The sequence below is a fragment of the Mesitornis unicolor genome, unplaced genomic scaffold (genome assembly GCF_000695765.1).
Source record: "Mesitornis unicolor isolate BGI_N332 unplaced genomic scaffold, ASM69576v1 scaffold33508, whole genome shotgun sequence".
NCBI classification, from domain to species: Eukaryota; Metazoa; Chordata; class Aves; order Mesitornithiformes; family Mesitornithidae; genus Mesitornis; species Mesitornis unicolor.
The window spans coordinates 1-25,587 of NW_010200335.1; the positions used below are offsets into that span (position 1 = coordinate 1).

General features: G+C 38.7%; 1 protein-coding gene across 1 annotated transcript; it reads right to left on the reverse strand.

Annotated features, from left to right (window-relative positions):
- Nucleotides 1–6,092: 6,092 nt before the first annotated feature.
- Nucleotides 6,093–24,958, reverse strand: DDX46 (DEAD (Asp-Glu-Ala-Asp) box polypeptide 46; the record flags this gene model as incomplete). The annotated part of the gene is made up of 22 exons (XM_010189720.1): nucleotides 6,093–6,648; nucleotides 7,420–7,493; nucleotides 8,142–8,286; nucleotides 9,423–9,641; nucleotides 10,209–10,406; nucleotides 11,079–11,228; nucleotides 11,882–12,019; nucleotides 12,574–12,767; nucleotides 13,631–13,793; nucleotides 14,154–14,318; nucleotides 15,035–15,117; nucleotides 16,915–16,993; nucleotides 17,790–17,911; nucleotides 18,315–18,490; nucleotides 18,848–18,968; nucleotides 19,318–19,483; nucleotides 20,129–20,242; nucleotides 20,540–20,691; nucleotides 20,966–21,131; nucleotides 22,009–22,126; nucleotides 24,355–24,495; nucleotides 24,773–24,958. Coding segments are annotated over 22 exons (3,118 nt in total), but the record flags the coding sequence as incomplete, so codon positions are not given.
- Between the last annotated feature and the right edge of the window lie 629 nt (nucleotides 24,959–25,587).

Sequence of the window (25,587 nt, forward strand, 5' to 3'; positions counted from 1 at the left end):
GGGCTCCTCCCGCCTCCGAGGCGCTCAGTGCCGGGGACCCGCCGCCATTTTGTCCTCGGGGCGGGAAGGTGGCGGGCGAGTTCCCGGCCCGGGTACCCGACCGAGGTGCGAGGCACGCACGGAACCGTGAGGGCCGCCTGCCTGCCGGCGCCTGCCTTTCCTACACAGGATGAGGGAGGGCCACCACAGGCACCGAGGTTGGCCAGGATGGTACGCAGCGGCATTGGGCAGGGGAGATCGCCATCACCCCAGGGCTTTGTGACAGGGCAGGGGAGTAGAAGGGTTTGCTGAGCAGCAGGGCCAACACTGGGCCATCGTTTTTGTTCTTCTCTACCTCCTGAATAGCATTATTCACATTTACCTTTGCATCTGGCTCTGAAGGATAAATCAGATTTTTTGTGTAGTAAAATAAATCCTAGAACGTGTCTTCTGTATACGTTAAAAGGCTTAAGCATAGTCATGAAAACTCAGGACTCCTAGTGTTTCCACTGCTTTCCTTTGGATGGAGGAGCATGATACTTTCTGTCCCAATAGTACAAATGCTGCAATCCATTATAGAGGAATCCACCTTCAGGACTGTATTAAAATAATCTGTTAGTTCTCTTTCACTGCTGACTTCGCAATGAAGATGGCAGCCGTTTCCAATGTGACTCATACAGGGTTGAGTCCATGCACCATGAGCCGCTGGTATCTTACAGCAGCGGATCCAGTGAAGTACTGTTGATTAATATTAAAGATTTTGTTCTACTTAATCTAAAGAGTTTAGTTACTGTTAGTACTCTCGGGCCATGGATAGCAGCATATACACCTTCAAATCACAGGATCTAAATGAGCATATAGGTCCTTAAATGACTGACATCTGAAAGAGTCTGAAAGTTGTTCTGCGTTATTCAGATGAGGTCTTAGAAAATAACAGCAAGAAAGACCAGGAAAAAAAGAACCTGCAACTTTTACAAATGGCTAGTTACGGTTTTCTAAATATTGTCCTCTCTTGCTGTTGTTTGGGGAGCCAACTGCTGTACTCCAACCCTGTGATAGCCCATATCTACAATACTTGGAGCGCTTCAGGCCAAAAATTGCTGTGAAACATCCTGCCAAGACAATGGTTCAGTTTTTTGCCAGTGCTTCCTAATGCATGCAGGAATCCTCACTTGCAATATAAGGCGGCAGCAGGGAAAAGCAGCATTTATTTAGCTTAATTTAGCAAATTATTCAGTTTATTCACAAACCTATTTCTGCTGTTTTTAACTCCTGTTGGAAATGCTGCTGCCAATCAAAAGCAGTAGAGTTCAGTACCTCTTTGGTATCCTGTTATTTTCCTTATCTTAGTCTGGAAGGTGATGGAAGTCAGGCTGGGCTCAGGCTCCTGCTTTATCTAGAAGAAATCGTGATCTCAACAGACCGCAGCAGCAGTCAAATAACAGAGAGGAGTGAACTCGTAACATGAAGCAGTGAGAGGTTCCATCCCAAGAAGCTGTGAAACCTGAATCGAGTTGCTGAGGCTGTCGTGGGCAGACTGGCAGGGCGAGATCTAAACGTTTGACCTTGGAGCTGGACCTGGTCTGTGTGACTGCTCTGCACTGGGCTCCAGGCAAACCTGCCCCAGATGAACCAGCTCTTGTGCCCGCAGAGCTCAAATCCTGATCTGGTAGCAACAGGGTCTGGTTTCCTCATCTGCACACTGCTCTAATAAAAACCAAACAAAAGATAAATCGGTCTGCAACTGTCTTGTTTTGCAAAAGCTCCCCAGAGCTGTTACTCAGGTTGTGAATCTGCTTCCTCCTTTTCTTTCTCTAAAGGGCTGCTCTCACTAGCAGTAGAAAATGATTAGAATTAATTATCTGTAAGGTAAAAGATGTAATGAAAAGCCGCCCTTTCCTATGTCCAAACGCAAAGCCTCATTCCCCTTCTCCTTTACTGGAGATCTCACTGGCGGATCCACATTTTCAAGGAGAGGAAGAGCCTAAAAGCACACATTCCTCCTTCTGCCAGTGCAGGAGCTTCTCAGTGTCCTCAGCTACGCAGCATGCTGAGCAAGCTGGAGAACTCAGTACCGCAACTGCCATGACCTCCCGTCTATTTAACTATAAATTATCCGAGCTCATAATTTCTATTTTCACTTGTTTGCTAACGTGTGTAGGCAGAGGCAATGTAGGTTTTAGTTAAGATTAAGGATTTTCGTTAAGTGTAACATTTTCCTTGCTTGGCAGTTGGAACAGTTGCCCAGTGGTATTTTTTGTTCTGAGAAACATGTTTGTGACGATGAACTTTGTACTTAGAGTGGCCAAATTATAAAGTAACTTAAGAATCATACGCTTGCTCCCCACTAGGTTATTAATAATTTTGTAGCTCACTAGAACGACTTAGTTCTGAGACACTAATTAATTTACCCCCGCTTATGCTGGTCAGCTTGACAATTTGGTATCTCTCAGTCTGACTAAAGGAAAACATTGAAATGTTTCAGATGAGAAGTCTCAGAGAAGCAATGTTTGGGTGGCAATCACTCAGACTAATGGTCATTTATTTAAAACCAGTCATTTCCACTGTAGCTAAAATTATGAAAACAAATCTTCCTGCCGAGCATTGTATAAACATTTTACAAAATGTACATTTTGGGACAAACTTGAGTCCAGCTGGTGTGCCTTTTATCTTTACATTTTTAAGTTGTTCTCCGCCTCCACTCCCCCTATATAGCCACAGCTCGCTGGAAGCCAGAATTTCTTCTGCAAACGCCAGAGCTCTAAGAACACAAACTTGTTTAAGCTGAGACCATATTTGGAAGAGATCTGGGTCAAGAAAAATAATCAAAGTGCAGTGCATTCCTGGAGCGTCACGTGAGGAGGCCAGAACGCGCAGACAGGGCCCAGCGCTCACGCTAGGATACAGCGAGGGGCCGCGCACGACCTGCACGAGTAACTCGCTGCCAGGAGGCTTGTGGCAAGGCCTGGTTTTACACCAACGTTCACACAGAAGAAACTCGTCAGCCTGTTTAAGCAAATATTTGGGCAAATTTAGAGGTTTTCTTAATGAGGGTGTTTGGCAACACGCTATTGATAACGTGCGTCCACGGCAGAACATTAAAAAGTAATTCTGGCAAGCTATGCAGATACCTGTGTCTCTGTCACCAGTTTCGCTGAAATAATGGGTGTTTCTTTACAGATGTAAACATGTCTGAAGGGCTGAAATACCAAAGTGTGCTCTCCGAGACTCCAGCATTCTTTTACTTATTATTTTAGGAAGATCCCAAATCCAGCCTTTGGTGTTTGTTTATATTTGCCTATTACAATGGCAGAATTTTAGCAAAGCTTTGCTTAAAAGATCTTTTTTTTTTGTCTTCCATGTGGAAGACTTGAGTGTGAAAAGCTCCTACAGATGGCACTTTGAGCCTCAGAATCTTCTGTTCAATTAGCAGCCAAATGCACGTTAAATAGACTGCACTGCTTTAATTGTAGAAGTCAAATCTCAAGCAGCCAGGACAGGGAACAGTTACTGAACATGCTGGGCTGTGATCTACACATTACATTTTGGTTACAACAGGAAGACTGGCATATAAAGCAGGCCTTAAGCTGCCTATCTGCCAAAACAAGGGGTGGTAACCACGTGCAATATCAATAGGATAGCATGAAATTCTGAACTGTGATTACACACATTGTTCATCTCGCTGTGAATTCCCCACCCCCGTTTCCGTGCCCCTCAGAACATGGCTGTTGTCCTCCTCTCCTGCTTGCCTGGCTAGGACCCAGTAAAACCTCTGCCCATGTGCCCACTCGCGTAGCCTGATGTGCTGATGCTGACCTGCTGGGGCCAGGACCTCAGGCTGTGCTGAGACTGCCACAGAAAAAAGTGGCACAGGCCTCCCCCTCCCTGCCTCCAGCCACCCCTGGTGTTCAGTGTCTCCTCCAGGTTCACAGACCTTCACCTACTCAGCAGTTCTCTCCGACTTCACTGCCACCTAGAAGTGCCAGTGCCCTGTTCACTCAGAACAGCAACACCCCAGAGCATCACCTCGTACCACCACCACGGCATGACAACACTGCACTACTGCAAAACACAGGCAAACACTCATTCGCTATTCGGTATCAGACATTTGTATCACTTACCCACCCCAAACACCACTCTACTCAAGCACTGAAAACATAAAGCAACCTAGAAAGCTGGCAGTGTATCACTTTGGGCAGGTACGGAACAAGCTCCGCTTATGTATCTTAAAACAAACAACAGAAAAAATAAATACAGCACCCCTGTGCTCTTCCAACAACTGGTGATTCCCTGGAAAGCAGCCGTGATGGTCATAAAGAACTTGTCTATATCCATGGACACGCTTGGAAAAAATGTAGAGCATTTTTCATTATTTAACTGTGTCTTCTCCCAACTTTGATCCTCATCTTGTTTCCACCTTTTTTTCCTTGTGTATTTGTTAATTTAAGTTTCTTCTCCTCTGACTTACATGCATTTTATTCCTGTTTTCATGTATCCAAACACCTTCACTACAACTTTTTGAGTCTGAACTGCATCTCATTGAACTTCTAGTCGAAAAACACAAGCAGTAGTTACTGTACACATCACTCTACTCCAGAAAGTATGAGGTTATGTCATAGGAAAGAAACGCAGCAGCAATGAAGTGCAGAAAACAGATGAGCTATTCAGAAAGACAGTTTCTGAAAAATATACATTGAAATTATTTTTATTTTTGCTGGAATTTAAAAAACATAGGAATATTGACATTGCATTTAAAAACCCCAGGAAGTTAGAGATTATACATGGTTGCACCTCTGAAATCCAACAGTGCAAAGCTGGAAATCACAAAAACGTCTCCATCATGCCTTCTTAAGGAGATACCAATATATATATGAACATTTCGAAACAAGATTTTTAAAGAAGTGTCAGACTGTCCAAACTTGAAAGTGCTCTTCATTAAATACACCAAAATCTGTCACTCTTCTGGGGGGACACTGTCAAAAAGTTAGACAATTCAGCAAACAAGTTGTATGAAACATATCAAAACCCAGTTATTAACAAAGGATGTATTTAATGGGAACCACAGGGCTTTAATTTGAGATTCCTGTTTGCAGTTTAGAGAAGTGTTATTGTGTGTGCTACTTCTCTTTGTTCTACTCAATGCATTAATATTGGCAAGTACTACATTATGGGTGTTCTTATCCTAAATGCATCCTGTTAAGTTGGTGTAATCATTCTTTTCCTTTCCTATACTGCAGATGAGGTACACTGATGTTAGAGTAACAGACAGTTGTATGCAAACAGTCCTTTAAACTACCTGAAGTTGGGAACCAGAAGTTGTGAATTTATACAGCCGTGATGCAGGTTGTATGATTTGTCTTCACCAGGTTAAAGCAGTATATACACAGCTCTTAAAATGACACATTTCTTCTCAGTGTGTCAGGTAAGAAAAGCTTTCTACAAAAGTCCTTTTGAAAGTCATCATCTTCAAAGTCCTGCAGCTGCTAGAATGACAGCATTCAAACTGCTACCGCTTAGGCTCCAGGTAAGTAGACAGGAAAGTTAAATGCTCAGGAGTAGTCAGTGTCCATCATTAATACTAATGGTTATGGGGATGAGACCTCAAAACCAAAGGTCTTGCCTGTCCCAATAGCTTATTGACTGCAATGATAGTCAATATTTGTGGAATTCACTCATAAATATCATTATTCACTTTTACTTAAAGCCATGTACTAACATTAATAAAGACAACAACCCTGGGGGGGGGAAATCACATTAAATGTATATATAAGAACACTATAAAAAAGTGAGAGTCGTATTTCATTACAAAAGAAGTTTCTCTTTTTTCTGAGAATTTCTTTTTAAACAAGCTTTCATTCTTATGTCAGAGAATAAGGAAAAAAAATCAAAGTCTAAAATTCTGATGTTTAAAAAAAAAAAAACAACCAGGAAAACTATTTTCATATTACAAAACATTTCACTTTACAAAAAAACACCAACAAAAACCAAAGCGTTATTCTATTACCTGGATGATAAAGACAAAATGGGACATGAAAAGGCTAAGTAGATCTTAAAACCAGACCTCAAGTGTTTCTGGATAAAATTCTCTACTCTGATCACTGCAAGACTCTCTGACCTTAGGGGGAACATTTGTACAGGGAACGAATGCGTGTGGAACCAGCCAGAGAGATGCTATGGATCAGCAGAAAATCCTGCCTTTATTTTGATGCTTTATAATTTCTCCAGTATAAACTGATATGGCATGGACCATCCCCACAATATGAAGCAGGTACATTCTAACAACTTCCAACACAAATCCCACCATTGTTTAGTTTACTCAACAGTATAGTCTGTGAGGAAAATTAAAATCTATTTTATCTTATAATCTTTATGATGAAAAGTATATACACTGCACTTTTAAATTAAATCATGCTCGGCCAAAACTGGTCTGCTTTAAGACTGATAACTTCAGTGAGAGAATTAAGATGTTTCAGCAAGTATCAATTTTCTGTTAAAAAATGTCCGCAAGACAAAATAAAAAAAACCAAATCTTAATTTACAATAAGCAGTGTAAACAGCAAAAACAACAGAAGCCACAAAGTTTCACGCACCGGCCACTGGCAGACAGATAACTCCAAATACTCATAGAACTTTGTATCTTCCTTTGTTGGTTGGTTGGTATGAATTTTGCTGAAAATAAAGGAGAGAATAATCGGAGTTAAAAGTGAAAATGGATAAATGAACTGCAATAAAACCTCACAAACAATGAAACCACATTACATGTAAATAATCAGTTCCTCAGCAATATCCTTCCGTTGGAAAACATTTTTATGGGGAGGCTGACAATTTTGAACACGAAAGAAACCTATCGGTAACGGCTCAGCAGGACCACTGAAACCGACTGCTGATTTGAAAGGCTGCCTAACAGGAAAAGCCAGAGAAGCTGTCAAGTCTAATGTAGTACCACTGAAGATTAATGTGGAAAAAGCCAAGGTTTCTGCAACCAGAGAACTCAAAATATCGTTTCTCAAGACAGTATCTTATTTGAAAACAGAGTATGCTGAGCACAGCTGATTATTAGCTGAGTATGCTGTAAACGCATGGCAAACTAAATCTCTCAACGTCTATAAAAGTAATAAAGTGAGGGGAATAATTCTCCTCCCTCCTGCCTGATGGTGCTGAAATTAGGAAGTTTATCTGGAGCTCTCTTTCAGGGGTCTTTATTCAAAAAGCTCCGTTAATGTGTTATCTCCATCTGCTGGCTGGACAACTGCCGCATGTCTGGCTGACTGAACACAGCAATGTAATTTCTGGGCTGTTGAATGAATCTGGTTTGGAGATCCATAGGCTCCCGTCCCTGATATTACTAAAAATGCGCGCTAGTGTCAACGTTTGTAGAAGTCAATCTCATAAAGCATAAACGAAAGCACTTTCCCTCTGCGTTCTGGGTGTTTCACTCACCAATCTGATGAGCTCCTCTTTTATAAGTCGTGTGATTTCTGCCTTTGCTTTCTGTACAGCCAGTTCATTGGCACCTGAAGACAAAAAGTATTACAGTCTTAAACACTTTCTGTACGTGAAGCCTACAGAATAAGCCTTGCTGGTTATTTTCAGAAACACTGTAAAACTTGCTGAATATCCTCAGCTATTTGCTGAAAGACACTCTAGTATTGTATAGACTGCCACAGCTGGACTGTGTTCTGTTTTAAGGAAGATACTTAAAATAGACAGTCACAAATTACAATATTCAGAAATACCTAAGTTAGAGGTTTCCTTAAGAAAAATGCTACTTAACCATAATGAGATTTGCAACGTTTTTGTTGTAGTAGTTGATGTAGTTTCTTAAAGCTTGACCAACCAAACCCCACAAAATCCCCTTTTCTTCCTTATTTCACACTGGCAGAGACATCTTTGTGCTTATTGATTTTTTTTCTCCTCTTTTGTTTCCCTCTCCTCTGAACTGATTCCCTACATGTCTGCTGTTGTTCTGTGGCAGATTAGTTTTTCCGTGATCCTTATGGATCATTTGCCAAAGTGTATTAAGATAAACGGGTGCTTCTTTAATAACTATATTAATTTGCAAAGTAACTACAGCGGCTCAGTAACAGAACATAGAATTCAATGTTCAGTCACAAAGATAGAGTCGTATCTTTAAGTGAAACATTTATAAAAAGAATACATACTTTCTATGGCCAAATAAATCTTTCGTTCTCCTTCCTTGGGTTCTTTTCCTGGAGGGAAATAAGTTCCTCTGATTGTAATAGCAGCTTCAGAATATTCACTGATTCTCTGGAGCGCTTCTTTGGAGGTAACTTTCCATCTGGCAGTCTGCAAGGTAAAGGAAATGGGAGGCTCAACAAGGAGAAAGGCATTACACAAAATCGCAATTCAAAGGTTAGATGACATTTCAGACAAACAAGAAATACCCTATGCGTATCTCACGTGTGATAGTACCGAATGACTGCGTAACACTTCTGTAAAAAACAGCTTACACAGCTGTCATTGCTTTAGGCAGTCGTTTTATCTTACGTTATCTCCATCATCTCAGATCTGCTCTGTGTTCAGTATCACACAGATACACAGTACAAGATAAGTCCCTCTCCCTTATAGAGATTTTCCAGGGACAAAACGAGCGGTGATGATTCTCACTGATGAACTGCTGTATAACCATCAGTGTTTCAGAGAAGCTATTACAAAATAATGAAGAGCAAAAAGAAGACCAGAAGAGAGCTATTTTAATAGTGCAGCTCTACAGAAAAAAATAAAATCTACCATTTATTTATTTGAAGACACACATACACAGACAGCAGAACAGTTACCTGTCTAGCTGTTATGAGCAGACAATGCTTTGTACCTGGCAAGTGTATCCTAAAGGGTCAGGAGGATCCTTAGCAAGATTATAAAATCTAGAACATGTTCTATAAATGAGAAACTGCTTAGGATAAGAATTAAGAGGATTTTTGAAAGGGAAAGGTAACAAACTAATAACAAAACAACTTGACAAAATAAGGTAAACCTGGGCAGAACCTCAAAGATAAATACAAGGAATTTGTGCTTGATACTGTGGAATATAAATTCTCAAAATAACAGATGAGGTAGACTAAAGCAGCAATATTCTGAATGGCAAAAACACTCAGGTAATAAAAAAGCAGTGCAACATCAGCCATAGTAGCACGGCCTTTGGAAAAAATGCCAGACGGTGTCAGAGATTTGGGTATGAGAAGTCAGTGGCAGAGGGTGAAAAGAGTTTTGTATTAAAATGAATGCCTGTTTTTCTGATATCCACAAAGCACTGTGTTATCTACAAGCTGAGAAGCAATCACAGATAATGTAGTAATTTCAATTAGGTATGATGAGAAATAGAGACAAAACATTTTAGTGGAATAATCATAGCCTAAGCTATGAAGATAACCTTTGTTAAATAATGGCAATTTACACGTGATGATAGCAAAATGGTTACTTGCCTGTGGGAAGTCATTGATCTCTAATTCTTCTTCGTATCTCTTAAAGGATTCATTTTGTCCTCCATCCTGTTTCTCTTCCTCCTGCTTCTCTATGGGTACATAATTGAGCTTAGCATTGATTTTTTCAGCCAGTTGCTCTGCAATGGTCTTGGCAGATACAGTAGGAGCTTGAATTGTGCCTCCTCTCAGGATGGCATTTGTAGCCTGCTGCATCACATCCTGTAAAAAAAATTACACAGGTCCATGTTGAGAATAAGGTCACCAAAAGAAGTCCTATATAAACCAACAAGGGTTTTATTAAAGCTTTCTATGAACTGTCCACGTAACAAACACATTCTCCAAACTTCTCTTTCTCTTCTCTCCTTCCTCTCAGTAACTCCCCTCATATGTGCATAGAGAAGATCTTACTTGTCTTTTGTATATTCAGCTCAAAATACTTTTTGGACGTTCCAGACCACATTAACCTAAATCTAAATGGACTGTACACTGCATGCTTCAACAGAGAAAGATGTTCTACAGCTCTGCTAAAGCTGACAAAACCTAACTGTGTAATTTCATCAGTAATGAATTAACTCTTTGCCAGGACAAACAAAGCATTTCCAGTTCTGTATTAAATCTTACTATCCTATCAGTTTCACTACAAATCCTACAACTTAGAACTGAGCTAGCCCAGCACAAATGAGCTAAACAATGCATTATGTTATTAATGTGCAGAGTCACTAAATGCAATAGCAGCCACAGAACAAAGAACTGCACAAAGAAAAAAAAGCTCTGTAAAGCTCTGACCTTGAAGTGGAAGGGGACAAATACTTGTGCCTCTGCTCCAAGATTCTTCTGGGCATTGATTCTCAAAGCCAATCTTTTAGCAATTTCTAGTTTTTCTGCGTTCCCAGCTGACGGTGTAGGAGCATTTGATGTTCCTGGTGCTGCCATGTCTTTTACTCTTTTCTTTGAATTGAACATGCTTTCAATTTGTTCATCGATCTAAAGAAAATAACAATTATTAGATCACTGCATTTACCATTAGATAATCTTCTCATCCTACAGAAAGATGAAACTAAGGTATGTTTAGTTAACGTGCTTTTAAAGAAATAATTCTCAAATAAATGGTAGAAACCTGCCCAGAACTCCAACTCAACAAAAGGAACAGCAGATGACCCATTAATCAGGAAAATTTTGAACACAGTGTTCACTTTCAAGGTCATGAAAAGGAGCCTAACAAACACTATGAAAGGAATCTAATAAGGATTTAGAAATAGAAAAGGCTACTATGAATTTCTTTAAAACACTGCAAGTGAAAAAAATGTTTGTAATTGAGGTCAATCATTCTATTTCATTTAACCAAGATTAATATTACAAAGAATTTCTGTGACATTTACATAACTACAAGTATTACTGTAAGTATAAAACCAGTAAGTCAGAAAGAGACTTTCAAGATCTTCATAATCTTCATCTTCATAGCTGTATATCTTTTATATCAAAGAATACATACAGATCTACTCGTGGAATGTAACTGATTAAGTCAGTAGCATAGGACCTATGTTACCTAAGAGTAACAAAAATCCATGCATTCTGCAACGTAATGTAACCTAATGGGGAAAAAACAACTATTGTGGAAATCCTCAAGCAACTTAAATCTTATTTTCAGATGCTTACATCAACGGCTGTATCTTCATCATCTGAATCTTGCAAGCCAAGAGCTGCTTTTTGTAGCTTCTTTCTTTCATTAGCCAAAGCCTGTTCTGTTTCATCAAATTTAAAACCTTTGCCAGAGAATCCACTGCTTTTTTTAATCAACTTTCCTTCCTGAAAATAAAAACAGGTTATTTTCACACTTCGAAGTTTAAAATCCTGATTCCGCTAGTCATAAAATAAATATAGAATTATACAAATAATTTTTAAGAATTTTAAAAAGCAAATCCCAGCACATTTAGAAAGTTCTTCAGATTTAAAAAGCTGTATTTGACAATGAAATGTAATTTAAAAGCTGTGTTAATTCAGCAGATAGAAACAACACACTATTGGGATTTTCTGCAAGTATACATTTAAATGTTTTTCAAATGCAGTAAAAGACCCCTCCAGTTTTTATATCAGAACAACTGTGAAGTCACTCTTCACAGCATGAGCAAGATCCTCTGATGGCAAGAGCTCTAGAAATAACGATACAAATTTATGAAAGAACTTTCTTATTTTTATGTGAATTTTGATAAAAGCCAGAGTGCCCCTCATGCAGGAGGTGTTTCTCCATCACACAGCAGACGACAGTATTTTAATTCTCAAGAACAGTCCTGTAAATGACATTCAGGATCTCAATCTCGACAATACACACTTAGCTAAGCACACTTGTGTGTTCTCAGTGAAGTCAGTGAGATGACTCATGTGAGTGCACTGTACAACTGGACCCACGTGCACACATTAAACCCAGACCAAAGCCCACTACAGAGGAAAGAATTACTTACAGCCTTCTGTTGGTCTTTGAAGTCAGCCCAGAGCTTCTCCAAATCAGTAGGAATTGGATTCCCAGACAATTCCAAAGCCTTAATGATATCACCAGCATACCGTGCCTGATCCTCAGTAATGAATGTATACGCATACCCCTGGTCAAAATTAATTTAAAAGATAATAAAGAAAAATCTCTAAAGACGCTTTATCTCTAAATGCATTGAAGCACCTTTGCACAGATGATTCTGTAATGTTCAATAAAAGTAACCATGACATTAACGCAGATACTTTTTTTAGCAGAGTGTGATTTCCCAGGACGCCGATACAAAGGTAATACACTCACATGGTAGATACTGAAGCCTTTCCTTTCAATCTTGTAATGGTTACAAGTTTGAGAAATAGAATCTTATAAACCTAGTAGGGCACATTTCCAAAAGTGAAAAACACCCAAACTTTCAGCCACAACTGGGATTTAAGAGAACATTCATACATCAGAACATGTAAGTTCCAACTTCCATAGTGCCAAAATTCAGAATATATTTTACGCATGATCACTCAAAAACCTTACATGCACTGTAAAGGAAAAACTTCTTCCCACCAGTAATGTAAACTACTCCCTCTGCAGCTATCCCTTGGAAACACCTTTATCAAGCAATAAACAAGGAAAAATTTTCAGTAACAACCAAATCAGGCAACTGATTCTGCATACTTTATTGCCAGCTCGTCCAGTTCTGCCTGCTCGGTGCACGTAATCTTCATAATGGTTGGGACAGCTATAGTTGACCACCAGCATCAACTGTTTTACATCCAAGCCCCTTGCTGCTACAGATGTGGCCACCAGAAGTTTGCAAATTCCATTCTTGAAATCATTAATTATGCTGTCCCTGTCGTACTGATCAATACCTGCAAGAAATCAGACAAAACGGTTAAGGACAAAGCTCTGCTCTGAGCCAGAAGAATTTCTACACAGGTCAAAATGCGCCCCAACATCAACCAACCAAAAGCTGAAACAAATAAAGTCTCAATACATTCACACTTTTACAGACAAAATACATTAGCCAGAATAATAAATCTCTTAGTCCACTATCCAGAATAACAAAACTTTTGGTTTTCCCACTACAAAAAATGTATTCTCATACCAAGATCCTCAAAAGCTTATGTAGTATGATTTTCTATTGGAGTTCTTATATTCAACTGAGACCTCATCTGGAGGCTTTGTCTGTTCTCTAAAGGCAACAGAAATCTCAGAAGAAGAAGATTTTCTCCTCTTCTAGTGCTGCATTAAATGAACGGTGGTTTTGTACTTACTGGTTACTGTATTTTTAAAGAGCATTATATATAGAAAGTTTCAAAATACTAAGACAGATGGACAATATTCTAAAGAGATTTCCTTTTCTTGCTACTAAACTACTTCTGTTACATTACTACTTGATGGCAGAAAAGTGAAACTACAGCTGCTATTACTGTGGAATCTCAAATAAAAATACCATGTAATACTCCCCCAATGGCATTCACTACTCTACAATAGCAAGTAGTCAGTAATAGTCCCTGAGATGCGTTAACTCTCAGGAACAATCCTGTTGCACAGAGACAAGATTTGGCATCTGATGACACTTCACAGGGAACAATCAAGAGTAATTAAGAAAACTACCATGTCTGTTTCAATAGACATAGAAATAAAAGTCAGTAGTGTACAGGAACTAAATAACTTCTCTTCATAACTACTGAATACCAACAGTCTAGTCTGCAGTTGTTACGTAGATTACCTCCATGAAGAGACAAGCACGGATAGGAAGCTCTCATTAAATCTTTCAACAACCCATCAGCGTGTTCTTGTTTATCTACAAATATGATGACCGATCCCTTCTCCTGGTAGTGTCCCAGTAGCTCCAGTAACTTTAAAAACTTCTGCTCCTCTTCTATAACAATCTGGAAAAAGATAGACAAAAGCTAAGTAGAAAGAGCATAAATTGTGTCTTAAGTCATTAAACGCATTCAGGATGCACAAAAGTCAGGAACAGGAGATGACTTTTTCAGGCTGTTTCCACAGCCAGTGGCAAAACTGCTGTTCAGCTTAGTAGTACGAAACCAAGGTTGTTTTTTTTTAAGAAGCGATCCCATTGCATTTGCAGATTAGGGTGTTAGTTTATTCTGACTTTATGTTTAATAAGGTCACTAAACTTCTACAAAGCAAAGCTCTGTGAGTATACTGGTTTACATTCAATATTGCTGGAAATCATCCTTTGAAAGCCAACGAGAAGATAAGCGAGGCAGATGTGTGATACTCACAACATGTTGCTCCACATCAGAACAGACGACACTTCTGCCTCCGACCTGCACTTCTATAGGTTTACTTAGGATTCTCCGAGCTAATGCCTCCATAGCTCTGGGAAAAGTAGCAGAGAACATGACAGTCTGACGATCAGGCCTGACGTTGTCTACAATGCGCATAACCTGGTTTAAGAGAATACTCCCAGTTAATACCCCAGTGCTGTAGTTGAATTTCATACACATACACAGCTGTCATCTTTAAAGTTAGGTGGTATCTGCACTACACAGACTACAAAACATTTCTTTACAGATTTCCTCTTGGGACCTAAGTGCTAGCATTGGAAGACAAGCAATACTCGCTGGATTTGAAAGGAAGCTGAGTGGCAATACACAACCCGGCAACAGCCCAGTAGGAATCTTAAGACGTGTAGCAAAAACCATACAGCTCAAGAGAAGAAGTAAAGGAATTTTCCTAGTTTTGGAGGATAGTGTAGCCTGATGACAACTGAAGAGTCCTGGATGTCCAAAGCTGCCAGCAAGTAATTTTTCACCAATGTTCCCAAAATTTTGTTCCTGTCTCCTGCACGATTTTGCCAGGAGACATCGAGGACTTTATAAGCAGGCTACGACTACTGATATGAAATCTGCAAGTATCCAAAACAAGCGTGTAAAAAAATAACTAAATTAGTGCATTAGAGAAAAACCTACGCTACATAAGAATTTATTGAAAACAAAGCATGAGAGAATAATAGAAATATTAAAGAGTCAGTTTAAACTGCTGTCCATACGTAGCACATCTTTTTGAAGGCTTATTGGCAGTGTAATAATAGGGTAGCATTGCAAAATCCTTTAAGTGGAAAATAACATCTTGTGGCAATATCACTCATGCCACTAATTACCTGAGGCTCAAAGCCCATGTCAAACATTCTGTCTGCTTCATCAAGTACAACGTATGTGACTCTACGGAGATTTGTCACCCGACCTGTGAAAAACGAGGAAAAAACACATGGGAAACAAGATCAAATAGAAATCTAGTTTCCCTCAGGAATAATTTTTTAAAATGTTATATAGTCTCACTATCTTCTAACAAAGATATTAATTATTTAAAAAAAAATTCACTAAATGTGAATTTTAATGTTCTCATTTTAATCACATATACATTCTGTGAAATGTGTAAGTATGCACAAGGCCCTTTATTTTGTCAAACTCTTCTCTTGCATACCATCATAGGGCCAGAAGAACCTGTAAAATTCAGAAAACTGCCCTCGCCAAAACACATCATAAAACTAAGACTGAGATGAAGCAAGGAGCCACATCAGCCATTATCTGACAGCGCCACCTAGAAAAAAACATATTAGAGATTACAGCGCATGTGTGGAAGGCAAAGTCCAGTGCTAACTGTTGCAGCCTCAGCAAAACTCCTTTTATACATATACTCTGTAATGCTTCCTTGGAGCTAGAAATAACTACATGAGGACAACCACGCTAATTCTAGTTAACTGCTAATAATACACATAAAACAAAGAAAGCAGTCTTTTCAAAACGAATACACAGATTAAAACCTACCCAGTGACACTACTAAATTTAAAATTAAGAACCACCCCAAACTCTGGGACAGCTGGAAACAAAATAAGCAAGGTGTATATCTGAACATTTTGAAATTATGATGGACAGGATAATTAGCACCCTTCCCAAACAAACAAATAGCTAAGAGATTCCCTTTCTTGAGAAGGACTTAACTCAAGGATTTAAGAATCATATTCTTAAGCAATATAAACATGTGAACACATTCACTTCCGAAAAACTGTGGAGTGACACTGTCAAATGCTCTCAGAATGGAACAGATTCTTCACATTTTCTACAACTCTAACTCAGACTTGTGCCTAAAAAACTACAGTAGAATTTGGTCCTCTCAGCTTCAGCAAATTGTAGCTGAATCCTCAATTTATTTTTTACAGATTTAGCACTGCATTTTTTTAAGATACAGAATTCATACTTAAGGAACAAAATAAATATTTCTTAAAATCTACTTATCTATTTAGTATCTTAACACTTTCATCCCCAAATAATAACTTCGTAAAATTACTTGGGAACAGCATTAATGTACCTACCTTTGACGATTTAAGTCTTGGAAGCCCAGTTCTATATGTCTTGAAGGTACTTTTTCCACAGAAGTTAAATAATGTCAACAGTTTAGTAGAGGTTTTGATGTGGAATAATTTAATAATAAAACTTTATCTAATAAGCATGCAATGGTTACACTAGGACAAAACCTCTTAAAGCTGCAGTGGCTCAGTTTAATCAATCTGAATATTTGATGTAAAGTTGGTTCTTTCACTTTTGCAGTTATTTAGGGAGGGCTTCTCTGTCTGTTTTTTAAAACCAACAGATAAAGGCAGAGTCAGATGCTCTTATGTAAAAGTGGGTAACTGCTGAGCTACACTAACAACAATAAAAGATCAGTGGGCAGACAACTGCTATATAACCTTTATCGAAATGGCTTGGAAGTTAAAAAATTTGAACCAGTACATTTTAAGTTTAACTATGATAAACATTCTCAGAAACTCTTCAAGAATGTAATATTTCCTGTCCTCCCAAAAAAGTCAAACCAATACATGATACTGTTAATGCTACATATTCTCAATAGCTAGATAGTGCAGCCTGAAGAGATGTAAGAAAATTCCATAAGACCATTTATCAAAATACATGATCTTTTGAATTTGTTAGAATTACACAACAAATAGAAAAAGTTCTCCATAGGAAAAGGTTTTCTACTCACCATTGTTAGCTGCTAACATGTCAATCATACGTCCAGGTGTGCAAACAATAATTTCAGCACCTCTTTTGAGTTCAGCTATCTGATTTTAAAACATAGTAAACAAACTATTAGAGCGGTTTTTTGTTTTGTGTTTCTTTTAAAAACGTATCACCTTGCAAAAAAGAAAACAACTGTAATACAGCTGCTCTACTAGTGGGAATTGTTTATGTAAAGATTTTACATAGCAGTTTATTTAAGTCTTTGGAAAACAGCTTTCTAAAAGAGAAACCTCTGACAACCGAAGTGACTACCGCCTGAAGTGGTTACAATGGGAATATGACTTCTCTACAAGCTGAAGTCCTGTAAGAAATGTCACATGCTATATTAGGGACAACTGACACTAAATAAACCATGTTCTATCACAGATGATCACTCCTGTTGTTTCCATAAACGGGGAGGGAATCCCTTGAAATTAATCTCCGAATTACTCTGGCATGCAGTGTTTGATAATGCAATAAACCAAACTTCACCTTTTTTCTGGCTTTTTTTGTCTTGAGGGGAACTCTCACAGAAATACAGCTTCTCAACAACTTCCAAACTATCATGTCCCACTAATAGTTTAATTACTGTCACACTCCGTACGTACATAAAAACAAACCGTCTGAAACTTTTAAGGACCATACTTGAGAATTTTCAAGATCAGTATATGTAAAGCTAAGTTACGGGCAAACGCTTAAGCTTTTTCACTACTGCTATTCATACGGAGAAAATCCATAATGAAGGTTGCAAATGTACTGGATTGATGGGAACGAGAAAGAACTACATTCACTGCAAAAGTAACATTAACCAATAAAGTTCAAGAGTTATTTGACAAGTAAGCTGTGTCATTTGCATACCTGTTCACTGATTCCTGTTCCTCCATAAACACAGACAACTCGAAGTCCAAGTGTCTTTGAGAATTTCTTGCACTCCTTGGTAATCTGCAAAGCCAACTCGCGAGTAGGTGTCATAATGACAGCTGAGAAGCAAAGCATTTTAATCACACATTGTAATATTATACAATAAAAACTGATCTGTTGCAATGATGTTTACAGCAATTTACTTCTGTGTATTTTTTAAAAAGTAATTTCAGAAAAAGAGGATTAAGACAGGATGGGGATGGGGCGGAAATCTGGTCAAAGTTTCAAAATCAAAGGAATAAGGTCTCCCAGATATACGGACACACAAGTGCTCTTGAAACAACATCAACTAGCACAGTGATCGTTAACTAAATAAATAAACAAAAAAAAGCCACTCATTAATGGGCATTAGTAAGTAAGCATTCCTCCCTACAACCAAGAGAAGAACTGAAGACCTTTCTAAAGCACATGCTTGAGTTTTTATTTATTTAAATATAAGTTTTCAAAACAAAAGCTTTTTACCTATGGGACCTTCTCCTTCTTCTAATGCTCTCTGATCCATAATGTGTCTGAACATGGGCAACAGAAATGCAATAGTTTTTCCACTTCCTGTTTTAGCGATGCCAATCAAATCACGTCCATTCATAATTGCTGGGATAGCCTGGGTTTGAATGGGAGTGGGCTTTTCATACCCATGTCTTAGAGAAAGGGAAAAAAAAAAGATATTTAAAGACCAAACAGGGTTTGACAGAATGTGAATCACAAAGTCACGCTAAAAGAGATTTGCATATTCACATTTATCACGGACACGTAGTAGTGCCATTCAAAAAATACAGCTAAAAAATGAGCAGCAAAAGCATGGTAACGAATGGCAGAAAGAATAGTTCATAACAAGAGCTCAACACTGAGTGTTTATCATACAGGTAAATGTACATACAACATCTGCAAACATGGGCATGCTGCATTATGCAACGAAGGAAAAAAGTTTCTCATAAACAAATGATAGAACACTGAACAAAATCGAGCATGATACAGTTCATAAAGTGCTTGCTTACTTTTTGAGGGCAGCGAGAATCTTCATGGAAATACCACACTGTACCCAGGTTTTTATTGGTTTGGGGCAGCCTTTTCCTTTGACTGTAATTCCCTCCAGCTCCAGCCTGTATACGTTCACCTCTGAAACAGTTTGTATTACAAGAGTCAAACTTGACATTTTACTGCCTTGATCAAAATATTCTTGATCTGTCCCTGAACATGAAATATTAATTTCACTACCACAAAAAAACAGCTTTTAGCTTGTTACACATAAATATGGGAGGTAGGTGGAAAGGACACAGGTAAATTTTTCAATCAAAGCTTCACACATAATTATATGAAGCTATCAATAATAGTGATGTAACTTTTATACCAAGTTGCTACAAATGCTCTTTATATTCCAACAGAATTTGCTGTTTCTTTGCACATCAAAATCCATCATTCTTTTCTTTAATAGTACCCAAGGCGTTCTCGTTGTATTTGTCCTTACCTTCTTGAGTCATTTTAGCTAGTTCTGGTACTTCAACGTAGAAGTTTTTCCTGAAAGGTTCATATTCTATCTTTCCATGATCCACTGGTTCTAGCAGCTTTCTCTGCTTGGTCTGATAGCCAGTCAGGGCAGTCTGGAGATCAACTTCCTCCTCTTCTGAGGAATACTGTATGGATAATAATTTGTCTGCAAGTTAGTGTGAATGGTATTCTGAAAGGCTCTGGTTTTTCATTTACTGAGGAATGAAATAATCTACCTCTTGTTTGTGCTGAAAGAGATGTCTCATTAGAATCTGTGAAGTGTTTTGAGATCCGTAACTTACAGGTGTTTGGAAATGAACATAAACCCGTTTTTTTCAGACTAGATACATGTGACTGAACACGCAGACTGAGCAGCTGCACACAAACGCTCTGTACTAGCTCATGGGTCATTCCCACACAGGATCACCAGGACTGCGTGCCCAATTTCAGTAACACGAACTGAACACTCACTGCATGTGCCATACACTAGCTCAGTCACAGTAAGAACAATCACAAAGCCAGACAACCCGAGGCACTCATGCAGTTCTCAGAATATATAAAAATATATACATATATAGTATACCACTGCCTCTGAACAATAAATCTGCAGTTGTAGTTTCTGAAAAAAAAACAGTACAAGCAACAAGTGCGTAAAATCAAAAATCTTGTGACCACGGTTCTGCAAATTAAGTAACTAAATGCTTTTCTCCTCAGAGAGGGAAAAATCCTAAGGCTATCCTCATTCTTGCACACTGCCTTTTCATAGTAGAAATACAAGACACTTCCATTACCTCCATTGCATCTTGGTCATTCTCCATGAGCTCCCCTTTCTTCTTTTCTGACTCCACAGCTGCCTTTTTGGTTGTCACCACAGTGACTACCTTGGTAACAGTTGGTCCGGTTTTCTACAAAAACAGTTAAGAAAAACTATTAATTAAACACACTCTATAAAATATCTAGAATCCTTGTACTTCTGAATGCATTATGCCGGGGTTTGGTTTTCACTTCTTTCAGTGAAATTTTATCATAATGAAACTTGATAAAACTTCTTGATAAAAACACCGGGAAATCAAAGTTAAGGCCAACAGGCATTAAGTGCATCTAACTCACTTCTTGCTTTTTTGCACTTTCACCCTTTTTTCAATGCCATTTTGATATTTCAAAAGGAGACAAAGATAAGAAATCTTAATACGTGATTTTACCTTTTCACTCCCACCTCCACCTTTCACACTTCTCATATTGAACTTCTTCACCTCTTCTTTTACTTCTTCCATGTAAGCATCCAAAGGATCTAACTCTTCATCTTCAACCTCCTCATCTTCTTTTTCTCCTTCTGCAGTTTCTTCTTCATCGTCTAATAGAAACAGGAAAGATGGGAATAAAACAGACATGGAAAGAGAAAGTGCTCACGTGTGTTCTAGTTACAATGCAGTTTTATTACTCTATCATTTTTCCCCATAAAAACCTCTCCAGTTTGTTAATTTCAATTCTGTCTTAAACGACGTGAAGCCACGACCAGATTTAGGCTTTTTTATTTCATAGTTCACAATCTGCATAGTAATTAAATGCAATAAAGATATTATTAGGAACAAAAGTATTTTAACTGTTTATAGATAAAAGTTAAATACCATCATCATCTTCTAAACTCCATTTTTTCCCTTGTTTCATCTCTTCAATTTCCTTTTTCAGTTCTCCAATGTTTTCCATTGCCTTCTTGCGTTGCTCTTCCCTCCATTTCTCCACTCTTTCTTTTCGTTTTCTCATTTCTTCTTCTAATTTGTTCTGATCAAAATTCTATGATAAAGAACAACCAAATCGTGGACATTAATGGCCACTGTCTTTAGCCTATGCTACTTCAAACAAATATAACCATTGTGCAAGCATGCCGTAGCAGAAAACTTATACACAACAAACTTATCACAACAAAAGTAAATAAAAAATACTAATGTCAACTATAACATTTGCCAGTAAGAAATGCAGTTAACTTCTTTATTATAGTAGCTGGTATATTTTTAAGATAATAGTGAATCAAACTCTCATTTACCAGGAAAAAAAAATACTGTAACTCACACCAGTGAGCTTCAGCTCACTTTAGCCATTGTTTCATAAAAGACTCAAAAATTATCATGTTACCCTCTATTTCCAAAAGTTCTTCTAGTACAAAAGCCTGAGTGGTTTATGCCTGGGGAGCCCTCCCTGACAGTGCAGCGGCTGTTAACAAAGCAGAGTTCGTAACAACGCGCTGCTTTAGAGGAGTCAGCCAAAACTGCCAGTTTGGGAATTCTTCATCTAGGCACATCTTTTCAAGTCACAGAACACGGCAAAGCGACTTTCCCTCTCCCTTTGTTCTTTGGTTCCTGCCTGGGTCCACACACAAAAAATAATTCAGGTCCCCTACTGACACCTAACGTGAAAAACGAGAGATCCTTCACACTTGTCTGTGGCTTGCAGTCTAAACAGTTTGAAATCTTGACTTGAGAGGAATGTTTCTTATGCCAAGGAAGCACACCCCACGACAGGAGTCTGTGTTATTCAGGATAATACGCTCTCATTCAGTGAGGATTTTATCCAGCTCTAAGAACAGGTTTTCTTTTGTCATGCAGTAGTCTATGGCTAACTTAATTCCCAGTTTAAATTCTGTTTTAAATGTGTAAGTGTTAAAAGCTTCTACCTCAGTGGCCACAGTATTTGTGGTAGCATCTTTATCCTTCTCTTCTTCTTTGTCTTCTTTGTCTTTTTTCTTTTCTTTGGAAACTTCCACACCTTCTGTCTTTTCTTTAGATCTTGATCTGAAAGGCAAGATCAAAGATTTCTTGGAACATTACAGGGTTTCTCAGGGTGGGGATACATGTGCTAGACAGAAACAGAACTATGAACACCCTGTACAGGTTTATATTTTCAAATACCTTACAAAGCACACTGCCTTCCAGAGAAGCTTTTGATTTCATGGAATATTCCCCTTAACTACCAGAAATGTAGATTCTATTGCAATCCAGCGATTCACGTGCTTTGGTTCTGTTCTTCTCATTTCTTTACAGCGTGCCATCGCAGACTTAATTTCCAGAACACTTACAATTGATACGGCAGTGGTTCTGCAGTTTATTTCACACCTCCTTGGAGACAGCAGTTAAAAAAGAGATACTAAAAATTTCCTGTTTCTTGAATTTCTAGAAAGGTAAAGTGATCGAGCATCTTGTCATAGAAGTTTGAACGTCCCCCTGAGCATACTGTACTGGCTGAAAGAACTCAAACATCTCTCCCTGATAGAAGTTCCTTACGTAACTCAAACGTAACGTGCAGGCTTGCGTTTAACACAAAACCCATTTATCATAGATTTTATTATTCTTACTTTCGATTAAAGGAAAAAATATGCATGCAAACCAAACATGTGCTAACTCATGATAATAAATGTAAAATTCACTTTAGCCAACTAAATCTCATTAAGCCTTTTTGCCGGGCTACTCTAACATAAACCATGTTTATTCCACAAGACTTTAAGACTTTGTGATTCCAGCTTCTCACAATTTCTAGATTGTCATCAACCTGCCTGTTCTTTATACAGACTGCTGCTACAACTTACAGGCTTCCAACTCATTTTTCCCAACAGCACGATTACACGCTGATTGTAATTACATCTGAAAAGTCCATTACACTATATTTAAAATAACATGACCTGTAGTAAGTTTTTACACCTTCCTAAAGGCAACATCTAAAAGAGTTCAAGCTTCACTTGAAGCTTATGAGGAGCGGCTGAGGGAGCTGGGTCTCTTTAGTTTGCAGAAGAGGAGACTGAGGGGAGACCTCATTCATGTTTATAAATATTTAAAGGGTGAGGGTCACGAGGATGGAGCCAGGCTCTTCTCGGTGACAAACAATGATAAGACAAGGGGTAACGGACACAAACTGGAACACAGGAGGTTCCCCTTAAATTTGAGAAGAAACTTCTTCTCAGTGAGGGTGACAGAGCCCTTGCCAAGGCTGCCCAGAGAGGTGGTGGGCTCTCCTTCTCTGGAGACATTCAAAACCCGCCTGGACGCCTTCCTGTGTAACCTCATCTGGGTGTTCCTGCTCCGGCAGGAGGATTGGACTGGATGAGCTTTTGAGGTCCCTTCCAATCCCTAACGTTCTGGGATTCTGTGATTCACCTCTTTACTAAGTCTATTTACTAGACAGTTCATTAAATTGTAAACCCCTAAGATTAGTACTTGTCAAATCCATATTGATTGCAGCGCTAAGCACACCCACAGAACTCAACAAACAGCAGATGGTGGCTTTACCAAAGCAGACTTCTTGAGCTTCTCTGAAATGTTACACTATATACTTTATTTTTCTGCACAAATATAATTAAGAAAAAAAAGCAGATTCCAAACTTTACTGGCTTGTGTTCTTTAGAACACCTTTTGTGTAAAGAATGGATGAAACGCTGAGTTCAGGCACAATCAGTGGCACTTCTAACATTTTAGAAATTCCTGTTATAGATGTCACCGTGATGCTGTTCATAGATCTCCTGCTGCTACCCTACCTTTATCTGACATAGAAAACGAGACAGGGTGTGAGAACACCGCACTGGAGCAAATCTGGTCACTAAAACTCTCCAGAATCTATGGGTTTGAAGAAAGTCATACTTCAATGTAATGCCTGTGCTAGAGAGCACCTGTACTTTATTAGTTTGGCATAAATGCTGGGAGAAAATATTACTTATTGCTACTGGAACCCGAGATAACAACGAAACACTACAAGAGTTTCAGAATGAAGTTCAGCCTCAACATTAAAGTTCACTGCTCTTTTTAGCTGCCACAACTCAGATCATCATCTTTTACAGAAAAGTTCTCTCAACAAACTGCATTACTCATGGTAAGCAGTGGAAAGGGACTGTAACAGTACACTCACAAAACAGCATCCTTCTTCTACAAACCAAAGCTTTGTGTAGCTTTGCCTGACGATTCGCTCCATGCTTTAAATAGTTTGACAGTATTTTGTAACTATGACACTGACTGTAATTAGAGAACGCAAATACCTGTTCTCTGTTTTCCTGTTCTTGCTTGGACTGGAGGACCGGGACCGTCTACCTCTACTTCTGCTTCTAGAGCGCCTCCTCTCTCGGCTCCGGGATCTTCTTCTCTCTCGGCTCCGTTCTCTTTCTCTACTTCTTGAACGTCTGCCACGGGACAAAATTGTATTTATTTAGCATGTGATCACAGTATAATTTTATCCTGCTATTGAGGAACAGGTTGTAAAAGGAACCCAACAATCATTAAGACCAGGAAGAGCTCACAAACTCCAGTACTAGTGGCTAGAAACCATTTAATAAGTAAAAACGTTAAGCACAGTGAAAGGTATCCCGAACGACAGCAAAGTAACTAATTACAAGGAAGAACACCAGCAGCCAGATGTCAGGCATCATTATCCACTTGGACTGAACTGGTGAGTTGTACCTTTGACGCTTTCTGTCACGTGATCGGGACCTTCTCTTGTCCCTGCTGCGTGACCGCTCACGTCTGCGTTCTCGGTCTCTACTTCTAGAGCGTCTGTCTTCACGTTTGCCTCTTTTGTCAGATGGAGAACGACTTCTAGAACGGCTGCCAGAGCGTCCACGCGAGGCAGAGCGCTTCCGATAATGCCTGCACCACAAATGCATCAAAAAAGATGAACACCAACATGACAACAACTTGCAGTTCAAGGACATCTGTCATATTTACATGGACAAGCCACGACGAATTGTGATTTATCTTAATTTGTTGAACTTTTCTGTATTTTGAAACATTTGTAATCATTTTGCCAAACTGATTAATATACATATACTCCTAACGATGCTGCAATTAGAGGCATAATTGGTCATAATTTTTAGTTTCAGAGCACTACTGTAAGCACATCATGAGAACACCAGAAGCCTAAGAACAATTTTCTTTTTAAAAATCCACTAACTTCCATTATATGCAGGAAAAGATGAAGAGTCTTTGAAGCTCTCTCAAAATTTATTGAACATATAAAACTGTTCATTGTTGTTTTTTATACAATATATAATTTTTATCTAGGTAAGCTCGTTGAATTATAGCTCTGCTCAATGGAAAAGCTGTCAAACTGCAATTAAAGAAACGTAAAACCCTGAGCACATGTGATAACGATGGTCAATGCCTTTTTGATGCTGACATCAAAAGAAATTCCATAACATCATCAAACATGACAACAGAAGCTTTAAGAAGTCAGCAAGTCTTGAGAGGTGTGTGATGGAGATGGAAGTCTCTGTCCC